At 36.8% G+C, this 13,555-nt stretch overlaps 1 protein-coding gene across 2 annotated transcripts in view; it reads right to left on the bottom strand.

Moving 5' to 3' along the window:
* The window catches only part of POC5 (POC5 centriolar protein), a 31,077-nt gene that overhangs the window by 3,364 nt on the left and 14,158 nt on the right, over positions 1 to 13,555 (bottom strand). For both annotated transcript variants that reach the window (XM_061158145.1, XM_061158146.1), the window contains exons 7-11: positions 12,319 to 12,423; positions 10,599 to 10,778; positions 9,133 to 9,286; positions 5,571 to 5,830; positions 1,612 to 1,788 (exon numbers count right to left, since the gene is read on the bottom strand). In XM_061158145.1, coding sequence (XP_061014128.1) covers positions 1,612 to 1,788; positions 5,571 to 5,830; positions 9,133 to 9,286; positions 10,599 to 10,778; positions 12,319 to 12,423 — 876 coding nt within the window. The remainder of the gene's footprint in view (positions 1 to 1,611; positions 1,789 to 5,570; positions 5,831 to 9,132; positions 9,287 to 10,598; positions 10,779 to 12,318; positions 12,424 to 13,555) is intronic.

Genomic DNA, 13,555 nt, shown 5'->3' with positions numbered 1-13,555 from the left:
GAAAGGGAAGTCGCTCAGTCGTGTCCGACTCTTAGCGACCCCATGGACTGCAGCCCACCAGGCTCCTCCGTCCATGGGATTTTCCAGGCAAGAGTACTGTGCTGATAAAAACAGAAATGAGTTCATTTCCTCTCATCTTTGATAACTAAGCTCACATTTTCAAAAATATGTAGAGAAGTCATCTAAGGCCTTTCAAAGTCTGTCCGACCTACAGAGGCTGAGACGATTCTCCACCCTCCATGTGTTCAGTCTGGACTCGGTACTTCCATCTCAGTCTGTAGCTTCACTATCGCACTGTACCTGAGGCTAAGTTTAAACAATCAATCCAGCTTCTTTTGACTTAATCATTTAGCAACAATCTAGTACTCACAAAGAAAAGGATTTACAATCATTCCTTACATCTTTTTTTACATATTAAGTAGACAGGAATGTTAAGACTGAAAATTTATATAGAGGGCATTCTCTTTTATAATAAAATCAACCCTTGTTTTTCTCTAGGGATATGTTCTCATAACTTTTAGAAATTAAACTTTTTGAGATAATCGTTGACTCATGTATGATTGTAAGAAATAACAGAAGATCTCCCATGTGTCCTTCTCTAGTAATTTTTATTAAGTTAAGTTTGCTTATGGCTTTACGGTTTACAAAGTGCCTTTATACATCTCATTTAATTTTCACATTACCTCATTTAATCCTGAATCCTGACAGTTAACTCTAGGAGCTAAGTGCTCTTATTGCTACTGTTTTACACATGAAAAAAATGGAGGCTCAAATATTTTTTGATTTGTATGTGATCACAAAGGCAGTAAGTAGCAAAACTAAGGCATTAACTCAGGTCTTCTTGTTTATTTTTACTTAAATTCCATGTACTTTTCTTTACATCACATGAATTTACTGCAACCTGATTTTTTTCCCCAAGTTAGAAATATGTTGACAATTGTATTTGAAAAAGTAGGAAGAAGACTTCCAAAAAAAAAAAAAAAAAGGAACAAAAATCAAACACCATAAAAGTAGGTAAGTTTTTCTTAGGGTAAAAAATATGCTATATGGATAGCAGTTAATGAGTAAACAGTTTTTGTCTTTTTAAAAAAATTATTGAGCAATCATTTATATATTTACCCTTTTGGCCATCAACACACCGGATTACTTTTTGTATTTGATAATTTTTATACTATCCCGGCTGAGCCCCCTACTGGCTCAGATGGTAAACCATCTGCCCGCAACGCAGGAGACCTGGGTTCAAAAGATAACCTGGAGAAGGAATGGCAACCCACTCCAGTCTCCTTGCCCGGAAAATCGCATGGACAGAGGAATCTGGAGGGCTACAGTCCATGGAACTGCAAAGAGTCAGACAGGACTGAGAGACTCACACACAGCATGCAACTGAGAAGAAACAACGTTTCTGAAATTAATCTCTTAAAATAGGAAAGGTGTATACATAAAGCAGATGTAACAACTTTAAGCATATAAAGACTGTAATAGTAAAGGCAGAACAAGTACCAGGCACCATGGATTTTGATCTTCTCCTCAACATGGCATTTAAGTGCTTATTAGTCTATCAACTCTCAGGAAAAAGGTTTTGTGACAAAAAGTTATCAAAGGCAGACTCACCACTGTGACCGGATGATGTTTTTCCACAACAACGGAGCTCATGGGAGGAGAAACTCCCATTATAGCCAAACTGCTACTGATTCTGTTTTTTGAAGCAAAATCACATCTCCCTGTGATCCGGGCCGTGATTGTTCTCCCAGCTTTCTGTTGCGCTGATGTCACAGCCCTGGGCCCATACTATAAAAGAAATACCTGGTTGGCAGAAAATCTATGGCAAAATCTATGGTACTTTTGCTTCTGTAATTTAAAAATACACAGGCACTTAAAATAATTGTATATTCAACCAACTCTAACGTGGGGAAAATTTTTTTAAACAATAAGACAAAAAGCAAAACAAAATCAACCATTCCAAATACCCCTTTAACCTTGGTATACCGACTCTTTTATAGGATTTTAGGAACTTCTAAAACTTTATTTTGAAATAATTATAGATTCATGGGAAGTGGCAAAGACAGCACAGAGGTCCTATGTGTTCTTCATCCAGTTTCCTGCAATGATTACACCTTAGATAATTACTATATAGTTACAGTAGCAAAACGAGGAATTGATACTGGCATGGATGTCTGGATATAGTTCTATGTCACTTTATCACGTGTGGACTTCTGTAACTATCACTGCGATCAAGATACACAACTGTTCCATCATCACAAGGCTCTCCCTCACACTGTCCTTTCTTTAGAGTCAAACTCATCTCCTTCCCAGACAATCCCTATTCTTCAGAACCGCTAATCTGTTTAATGAACTGACCCTTATGGATAAACTAGCATTACACATATGCTTTTGTGTCTTCCCCCTTTCCTTATGGCACTGTTAATACAATTTTTCTTCATGAATAGGGTGTTTTTTTTTGGCGGGGGGTGGGGGTGGTACTCTGTGGCTTGTGGGATCTTAGTTACCCGACCAAGGATGGAACCCAGTCCCTCAGCAGTGAAAGCATGGAATCCTAACCACTGGGCCTTCCTTTTCCTTTGAGAGTTATTTGCAGTGTATTGCAAAAAATGCGATGATCATATCAAAAGGTAATGCCAGGTTTTACAGCTTTTGTTGCTTACAGTTGGACAATACTCCAGAAAGGTTACATTTACACCAGGAGTAACACAAACATGTACTCATTCTTTTTTCATGATCAACTAATCCCATCAGCTGGGCAAAAATCAAAAGGAGTAAGAAAGAAGGGAAATGGCATATTTAGAAAACTCTAATATTTGTATTTTAGTATCTGACATGGAAACAATGCAGATTATTGCTCAAGAGTACAGGTCTCTGAAGCCAGACTTTCAAACTCTGAATTCAAACTGCATTAGTAACTGTGTCCACTGGCAAGTTATTCTCCCGAGCCCTCAATTTCCTCATTTATGAAACAGGGAGGGCAGCCCCAGCAGACTAAGACTAGCCTTTCACTTTCCATTCAGATAAGAGTGAAGAGAAACCTTACTAAACAGCTGAAAAATCCAATTAAAACTCTTCCAATTATTTCAACTGGAGTTATAAAAAGTAAAGTGCCATCTGTTGTTCAACTTCGTGAACTACAATAGTACATTTGCTAAACAGCACATGTTCAGTATACGTGCTGTCAAAGTGAGCACATATATTTTTTGAAAATTATTTTCATCATGAAATTCTGATATATTAACACACTGATGATGTCTGCAGAAATGAAATAATTTCACAGATGAAGACATTCTTTCACTAGAATGGTATTCCTCCCTTCTTCAGTTATTTGTCTCCTGATACTCTGCAGTTTACTTTCTACACACACCTCCCTTTTAGCTCCTGGAAATACTGAGGAAGACTGGAAAGAGTTTTGGAAGGAAAGGAAGTTTCTGTGATTCAAATGAAGAGAAAGACAGCCAGTCCCGGATCACAAATCTCTCTTCTTTTCCTGTGTCCAGCAACAATGGTTTCACGCACGGTAAGTAATCCAAGTAATGTATTTGTTCCTGCTTTTGTCATTACGGTTCTTTCCAAAAGCAAGAAGACATATTTGAGGTAAATCTGAGTATTTAATTTAGAGGATGAGATGGTTGGATGGCATCACCGACTCGATGGACATGAGTTTGAGTAAGCTCCAGGAGTTGGTGATGGACAGGGAAGCCTGGCATGGTGCAGTTCATTGGGTTGCAAAGAGTCAGACACGATTAAGAGACTGAATTGAACTGAGTATTTAATTAAACAGAAAAGGAAGAAAACTAGGATGATACTTACAGATTAGTTTGTCATTCTCCTTTCTCTCTAAAAGCTGTACTTACATCAATGAAATGGATTGCGTGACTGTTCTGAAGGAGCAGAAAGTAGTTGGAGGGATGGGGGAAGAAAAAGGTCTACCTAATATTGTGTTTTTTTAGGATTCAAAGACTTAAAAATTACCTCAGGTAACCAAATTGTTTCAAAAAGTAACAAAAAAGGGTGGTAAATAGACTCATTCACTGGGTTCTTCCTACACACATTCAGATTCAGATACAAACCCAGATATACAAATGTACATGTAGTCATATGTTAGAAGGGAATTTTGAAAAATCTAGCTTTGTGTGTTATCTGGATATGCATATGAATGACAAACCACCATGTTTATTTAAATGAGATCATTAGTATAGGATCTCACTTCAAAATGTGTAATCATGAAAAATAAACACAGCTGAACCCATGCCAGTAGAATTTTAGTGTCTTTCTAAATCAAAACTCCCCGACACATTCAAATTTCTCTTAAGTCATATTTTTTTTAAGCCTCTTTGAATGAGGAGCAAAAATATGTTGAGATTTGCAAAAATAGATTTTTAAAATTTCCGCCTAAAGTTAGTAGCTTCCAAAAGGCAGAAATTCAAGTCAGCAGGAATACTTCAGATGACTAATTGTCCAGTTGACTCAACATGTTCCCTTAGCTACAGAGAGCTGCCTAGCACTATGGCACCTCCAATCCAACTCTTTTAAAACCTAAAATCTACTCGGCCATCTTTCTTCCTTTCATGTAAGTGGTTAGGGCCCGGGAGGGGAGGGAGGCAAGCAAATCAGAATCATCCCAGTACCTTTATAGAACCTTTATAGAGCCTTTGTGCCAGATCCGAGCCAGAGCAGGGAAGAAGGGCATATGGTTTTTTTTAAGAAGCCCTGCAGAGTTGAGTCTGATAAACTCGGCCAGTATCCTTATGCCCTTTGAGAGACACTGAAGAATACAGGCTTAACAACAGGAGCCCAGGAAGTCAGAACCATGATATGCAGATAAATAGTTTGATTAATTGAATTTCAGGTAAATTCTCCCACAAATACTCCATCCTCCTTCAGTACTCTTCCCCCTCTATGGACCCCTCTATTAGCAGCTAGTGACTTTAGGAAAAACAATTGCTATCTTCATTCCAATTATAAATGAAAACTGAAAACCTAATCAAATTAAGGTGGAGTCACTACAGAGTAGCATTAGTATCTGCATCCATGAAGAGGGAAGGCCCCCCTGGTGGCTCAGGCAGTAAAGAATCTGCCTGCAATGTGGGAGACCCAGCTTTGATCCCTGGGTCCGGAACATTCCCTGGAGGAGGGCATGGCTACCCACTCCAGTATTCTTGCCTGGAGAATCCCACGGACATAGGAGTCTGGCGGGCTACAGTCCATGGGAATCGCAAAGAGTTGAACACTACTGAGTGACTAACACAGACAAACAGTTGAACAGAAAATATACAGAAGAGTCATTAGCATCCTAAACCCTTGAAACATTCTTTCCTTTAAAATTAAAATGTTCTTCATTTTTGTTTAATTATCACTACTGTAACAGAATTGTCAGGGATTATTTTCACTATAAATTAATGTTTTAGTTAATTTGTATATTAAATATTTTCTGTGGATTGGCCTAAAGACCATGTAGACCTTTTTTCTCCATGGGAAAATATGTTCAGAGTGCAAAATACCCACTACACAAACACGTTTGGAGCGCTCTTCCCAGCACAGGCACCTGCATTCACTGTACTGACCGTCTCCTCCTGCGCAGAAGCAGCAGCCATCAGCCCAGCGCCATGCGGAGCAGACACGGGGAGGTGGACTGAGGAAGCGGAAGTGGCGCCGGCGGAAGTGACGGAAGCCGCCGAGGGAAACGCGGCCGCGCAGGTGGCTCCGAGGGCCGCTGCCGGCGGGGATGGCGGCACTGCGCCCGCGGCCGCGTCCGCGTGAGCAGGAGGAGGCTCTTTTCCTTGAACACCAGGGCCGTACTCGTCCCTTTTAGTGGTCGTGAAATCTGTTCCCAGAAACCAGGCATTAATTCCATTAACATGTTCCCAAGTTAAGGTCGCTTTTATCTTCCCAACAAGGAAAATCCATCATTGTTAAAATTTGGTCATCACTGGATACGTTAATAGGGTTCAGTGAATACAATATGTCAGTGTTGACTGGTTAATGTCAGCATTAACCATTAAAGACTTCAGACCACTTTAACACATGAGAGTTAATGAGTGATTTGCTTTTACGTGAAAAAAAAAAAAAGTAGGTACTCACCTGGGACCTTATAACCACTACAATAATATGGTCACAGTGTGCCTAAGGATTTATGTTCTTTCCATTATTTCCTACAACTATCCCGATAAATGGCCTGGTATTTAGACCTTTAGAATAATTTTCTGATAATCACCATACCCTCTTCATTTACCACCTATCACTCCTATTCTAACAAGACCAATCAATTTTTTTTTAAATAAACTATTTTTAGAGACATTTTAGGGTCACAACAAAACTGAATGAAAAGTAGAGAGTTCCCATATACTCCCTGTTCCCACACACCCACAACCTCCCCTACAATGGATATTATGCACCATAGCGATACATTTGTTACAATCGATTAGCCTACACTGACACATCCCTGTCACTCACAACTTGTGGTTTAAAAACCAATGTATTTTTAATTCTTGATTTTTTCAGCAAACAGTAGTAAATCAGTCTGTAACACTAAAATCTTTACTTTTGATACTGTAGAAGAAATGAATTCTTGCAGGTAGATTGTATGTCATGAATTAAGAGCCTATTTGTACACAACTGATTTTAGTGACACATATATAGTAACCTTTTCTCAGAACTGAAACTTAATCTTAGATCAAAGAAATATAAAATGTCAGCTTCCAGAAGCTAGGATGAAGGGTCCTATTCTAGATTTTTCCCTCTCAGTATGAGGATTTGGTTAAAATTTCCATTTGACACTGTATATGCATGCATGCTTAGTCGCTCACTCATGTCTGACTCTTTGTGACCCCAGGAAGAGTTGGCTGCCTAGGTTGTCAGGCTCCTCAGTGGATGGATTCTCCAGGCAAGGATACTGGAGTGGGTAGCCATTCTCTTCTCCAGGGGATCTTCCTGACTCAGGAAATGAACCCAGATCTCTTGCATCACAGGCGGATTCTTTACCATCTAAGACCATGGTAGCCCATATATACCTGATATCAAACATCAGGGTGAGGATTTCAATATTCAGTCACTGAGATGTCTCAGAATATTTGAATAGAGGGCATTATGTAACCCTATGTTTAAATGGTTTTCTATGTTGTCCTCTTTCCGTCTAGAAATTTGGGCTACTATGTAAGTTCCTGTCTTAATAATATCTTTATATAAAACTGAGCAATAGTTACTTCATTAACAAAGTTTATCCTTTTAAAGGCCATTTGTATTGTCACATTTTGTCTACCTCACAGAAACTTCTAACAATTATCTTCAGGGGACCAGGGATAATTTTCTTTTCTCTTGAGAATTTAAAAAATTCTCTTTTAATAGCAGTTATTAAAATGCCACAAGACAAGTATCACAGAGCAAGCCCAGCATTAGATTACAATGAACTCTGCCTTTGGTAGCTTCATCAATACTAGAGTATACTGCTGATGGGTGTCTTACTATTCCCGTCATCGTTTTCTTCCATTGTTATAATAAACAAAGCACAAGGCCACTTAAAACCTCTCAGATTCCAGAACCTGGCATTAGCTACAGATGACAATAGACTTAAAGGCAACAGGAGCAAAATAAGTCACATTGTATAATGATCAGAATACATTTGCTCCAAATCCTGCTATGGATATTTGCCTGTAGGAGACATTGCTGTATTTGGATTTAAAAATTTAAGATAGTAAATATATTAAGGTGGTAAAACATTGTATCCTAGGTCAATTCACAACCTTAGGTAGGTTATGTTAAATAGACTTCTTGTAATCGAACGTAGCAAGTTCTAATGATTATAAGTTCTCACTGCACTTGTGAAACCCAGTACTTGTTGTTATAAGTAGATAATTAAATTCTTCAATTTAATATATTCAACTTGCTAACAATTAACAACTGAAAGCAGACTCTTCAATCGCTGGAGATGGTACATTTGTTTTCAGCATTACTACTCAATTAAAAGACCACTTGTTGGAGAAATCAAGTACTCATTTGGATATCAGCAAGATAAGATTCAGTCTCAAGGGTCTATCTATGTGTCTAAGTCTCTAACTTGCCTGGGGGCCACATGCCACGACTGCTTTAGAAAGAAAACAACTTGCCTGAACTCACCACCATCCACAGCACATGCATTTGAAATAAAAAATATTTGTTGATATTTTGAAAATGAGGGCATAACAAGCACAGACAAGTTGTTCACAGGACTGAAATCATATTAATGATGTTACAAAATAAAATCGTGTCACTGATGAATAATCTGATTTTCAAACAGGATTTAAAAATACTGTAAAAATGTTCACATATTTATATGCATTAAGTTTATGAGGCTGACTTAAGACTGCAACAATTATATCATTACTATCCTCTTACATGTTAGTGTTTTTTGTCTTTTAAAGCGCTTGCGCTTGTATTTCATTGCATTTTCACAAGAACCTGCTATAAAGCAGGTAATGAAGATTTATATTATCTTCTTTGTACACAGAAGAAATTTTAGTTTTCTAAAACCCAGTGAGCAAAATAGGCCTCATTGTAAATTGGTGGCAAAGCTGTTCTATGTCATGCGGATGATAAGAACCATTCCGATTCGAACCAATACATGGACTTTTCTTGACACAGAGTTGTTTTAGTTGACTTCTATAGATAAGCCTATACTTATATTTGTTGGAATGAGTTTTAGTTGAGGCCTCTCTTACACTGGAAGACAAGCAATTTTTTTTAAAAATGGGAAACCAAAAAAAAAAAAAAAGGAAACCATGAATAGACAAGAAATATTTAATCAACAAAACAGTCCAAGGTATTTGGCTACTTAGAAAAAAAGAAATTTTATACTTAAAGGCATAACCATTATAGTTAAAAGAGCTTTAAAATAATGTTCTATATTCAAAGCATTATTATAACACTGAGCCTAAATAGTTAACAGTTTACTGGATCAGATATAAGATACTGTAAGTAACCATGACTGAGAGAATTTTCATGGCAGATTTAAAACTGGATATAACATTATGATATTAAAAATAGTGTTTGGATAGATACTGGATAAGAAAATTAGTACTGCAGACCACACCAATCACTGAAATCTCAAATCCTTTTTGAAAGTAGGCAGAGAATCTTAAATAAAACACTAACCTGTATCACCTCTGTTCTGAAATATAGTCATGGCCTCAAGATTTAACGCACACACACCCCTCATGAAAGCTTTCTTCATGGAATCTTCAAAGTGCTCTTTTTCATGCTGCATCCTTTGGATCTCAGCTTTTGCATTTTCCAAAGCTCCAGATAACTAAAATCAGGAGAATTTTTAAAAAGAAGAAAAAAAACTGAGCTACAAGGAAGAATATAATTTATTGTTTTAAAAAAGAGACTTCTTATACTGTGAAGTTATTTTCATATGAAATACTAAAATCACTTTAGCATATACCTCTTCCACTGAGTCTCAAATTATTTTAAAAGATGCATTTTACCTCCAGTGTCTCCATCAACACAACATTTTCATTCCTAACTATAAGGTCAAGGTTTAAACAAAGGGAATTTCATACTGGCTTCAATCAGGACTGGTGTACTCTAATTATACAAAAGGCTATTATTTCTTACCATATACTTTTATATAGGATAGTAAAATATCCTGCCAGCAACAGTAACTGATTTCTTTTCTTTTTTTTTTAGATACGTGTTATCTATAGAATTTAAAGTGCAAAGTGGCCTTAGGTACAACACTTTGCCATAGACCAAATCTAAAGGGACTATGTTTTTTTGCATGTCACTGTCAATCACAGAAAGTTATTTGCATAATAAAACTTTAAGAATTTAGTATTATAATGATGAAAAAAATTTTCCTTTTAATATTTGATTTCAAGAGGCCTACTGCATTCTTCAAAATGGTGTTTATTTTCCTTTTGGGTCTCAAATGTTTTCACATGGAAACTGTTATATTATTGATATAAGTCTAAATAACTTCAATTTATATGCAACTGCTTTATATCAAACTTATAAAACCATAATTTAAAATAACATAAGGATAAACTTTCTTTTAAAAATTAACTTACTTAATTGGAGGCTAATTACTTTACAGTTGGAGAAGTAAAGGGCAACCCACTCCAGTATTCTTGCCTGGAGAATCCCATGGATGCAGGAGCTTAGCAGGCTACAGTCCATGGGGTCGGGTCGCAAAGAGTCGGACATGACTAAGCGACCTCACTTTCTACTTTACAATATTGTGGTGGTTCCTGCCATACATGGATGTGAATCAGCCACGGGTGTAAACATTTTTGTTTTTATTTATAGCTCAATAAAGGCCAGCAGAAGCCCAAGGAAGTATGCTTTCTTAGAGACGTAATGATCTGTGGGTGATTTACACTTCCAAGAGAAACGTACATACAAGAGATGTACACAGGTTTGGAGGTCAAAGTTATAACCGGTTAAAAGAATAAGTGAGTCTGCAAGTCTGACTCAGTGCTGCTCCTTCCCAGCAGTCTGCCTGAGCCCACACCACAGTGAATCAAACTGGAGAAACAGGTTCCTTTGCCAGTGAGTGATGGTTACCCAAGTTCTTAATTTTTATTTAAAAAGGAGAAAATAAAGCAAAAAACGTTTACCAGAGCAACTTTGGCTTCATAGTCATTGGAAATCTGGACACAGACTTCTTCAGCTCTGGCTTGACAAGCTCGTTCCACCACCTCCTTCCACTGCTTCTGTACTACGGCCCGCCAGCCTCTCCAGGCTTTCTTCAGTAAAGTTCGCCGAAAATACTGGTCAGCTAGTTTACTTTCATAAACCTGAATGAAAGTAATACACAGACTCAAAACACAGTGGACTAGTAAATATACTGGCAGTAGTAATACAAAACCTCGCCCTGTGGGGTAAGCGGGGTACATGCGTTAGCATTTCATACCGTGTACTCATGTTCTTCTCATGTGCGGATGGGAGGACAGGCTTAGAAGGCTAAGTGACATGCCCAGGTCACACAGGCAGAAAGCGAAAAGCCAGCCTTGCCTCAGTCCAGAGCCTAAGCTCTTATGCAACTCATCAAGGCAGGGGAGAAACAAAAAACCGGATGGAAGAAAATGAGTGACTTGCCCATGCTATCTTGGTTGTGAATCTGATGACCTGGCTGAGGACAGGACGAGGAGCTGGATGGCAGCAAGGGCGGTGGTGTGGCTCGAGATGGCCCTTTCTCTCCAGCTCGGCGGCCACCACCATAAGCAGGTGAGTTTACACACTCTGCCATCATAATTTATAGTAAAATGATCCTAGTAGGAACACATGCTATTCTTCTATAAAAGAATTTAAAGTCTTCTGAAGAAGCATTTCCAATTTTCTTAAAAAAATTTTCTATTCAAAAAGTGATGGCAACTTAAACTCTTGCAACTAACATTTGAACATAATATATTATCATTATGTCACCCAATAAATAACCTTCAAAATATGACTCAATTTTAAATAGCCCTTTTAAATATGGTTAATGTAGATTTAATCTACTGAGGTTAATAAAGGAAAGCACTAAGAAGTACTCTTAAAGGAGAAATCGTACTCCATGACAGTAACAGCCTTTTCCTTAAATATTACTTCTTGGAACTAAGTGCATAAAGATTACTCCATGACTCACATGATTATCATAAATAAAATGCATATATACGTACGGATCTCCATCCCCTACATCCTTGAGTCTTTGGCTTCTTGTGGGATACACATATACTTTCATACTTTTCTACTTCTGATACAATAATCTACTATTCTCAATTTATATTTACACTGATAAACTGAGTCAGCTCACTTAATTAAAAGATATTCAAGTTTAAATTATATATAAACTAAGAACAATTTTTACAGAGTTTTATGGACATGGATTTTTAAAATTCTTATTGAGGCAAATTACACAACAAACATTTATGCAACTTTATAATGTATAAATATAGTATTGCCTCTTTAAAGATGATATATTCAGGCATTTTAGAAGTAGAAACAATAGAGGGAGCATACAATATGCTAAAGATGATAAATTCATGTAATTAAATCTGAGGTCAAATTTGTTAAAGGGGTTCTATCACCAGGACATCTGTAATTTAGGTACACTCTGTATTTAACATACCATGACGTAGAAAATGTATATCAACAAATCTACAAAATATAAGTATTTTCCCCCCAAACCGTACCAACCTCAAGTTTAAATTAAGAGTAACATTAAATTAATTCATTTTGACTTATTAAAAAACAAGTCTTTCTCTGACTTGAACAAGAGTTCTAATATGTGATTCTAAATGCTTCTGAGTTCAGAAGTCTAACAAGTATCAATCAGCTTTTGTTTTTCACACTTACATCCTGCCTCGATTTGACGTGGTTGATTCGCCAGTGGAAGAATGTTCTCATCAACTCTATCCTTTCCTTTTGCTTGCCTATGGCATGAGACAAGCTAGAAATCACCTGTAAACAGCAATGAGTAAAATGGTTTTTTTCATATATCAAAAAATGCTACAAAGAATACTTATGGATCAAAACTGTATTCATCCAGGTAACCTCATTATCTTTACAAAGACCAAAAAACTTCCCCATGTGAATACACTACTTATCAATGAATGAAAGGGAACAAAAGAGGAAAGAAATCTTCGTTATGTGTATCCTGGTAATAATCAATAAAATGTGTGTATGAAAATTAATATGATCACTGGCATTTAATTCAAGAAAAACCATCATACATTTGAGAGTTTTGCTATGTATACAAAATGTTTTTATTCACTAGACTTGAGGGCAGAGACCAGTTTTAAAATATCTTTCTAGTCCTTAAGTACCTTTCACAGCTTGGATTAGAAGTTCCTCAATAAATGTTTAATGATTTTCTGGATTGAACAAACTCATAAAAGTAAATAATTAATAGTTAATTTTAATGTACTTTTTCAGTGATATTATTACTGTTCTTAAAAAAAAAATCTATGAAGGCTTTTAAATCCTGAGATAATATTCTCTCTTATAAAGAACTGAATAATTGAAATATATATCTAAAATGGGCCCATTAAAAGAGATTTAGTAAACTAGGCATATTTGCCGAGAGATATTTATTCTGGTTCTTTAAGTAATTTCCAAAAGTGGAAAAGGGCAGGAATTCTAAGATACTAGTAATATTCTATTAAGCTGTGTAGTGGCACATGGCTGTTCACTTTGTTTTCAAAAACTAGATATGCATGTATACTCTTTTTGTGTGATACACTTTGAAACAAAAAAATCTAATAAAGTATTTTAAAACTGTAGGACAGAGTTTGAGGGTAATATAGAAAATGACTGAAACGAGTATCATTGTTTCAAAAAAGCAAGTTATGTAAAATGACTGATTTTACACTGCATCCTATGACACTCTGAAAAAGTGTATTTAAAAAATAACCATAATCTTATCTAGCTCACTAAAATAGTAAGGGTGCACCTGCAGACAAGTAGCTGAGGTGTCTACTGTTCTCTGAAAGCCACCACCCTCCTGGGAGAGCTATCGGTTTGCTGCCCATCTGCTTTGCTCAAGGTGCTGTTGGGAAGCCCCAGATTAGCACAGACTTGAACCCTACTCTCA

The sequence above is a fragment of the Dama dama genome, chromosome 12 (assembly GCF_033118175.1).
Source record: "Dama dama isolate Ldn47 chromosome 12, ASM3311817v1, whole genome shotgun sequence".
NCBI lineage: Eukaryota > Metazoa > Chordata > Mammalia > Artiodactyla > Cervidae > Dama > Dama dama.
Note: the sequence above shows the minus strand (reverse complement) of the source record. Positions and strands in the feature narration are given on the sequence as shown.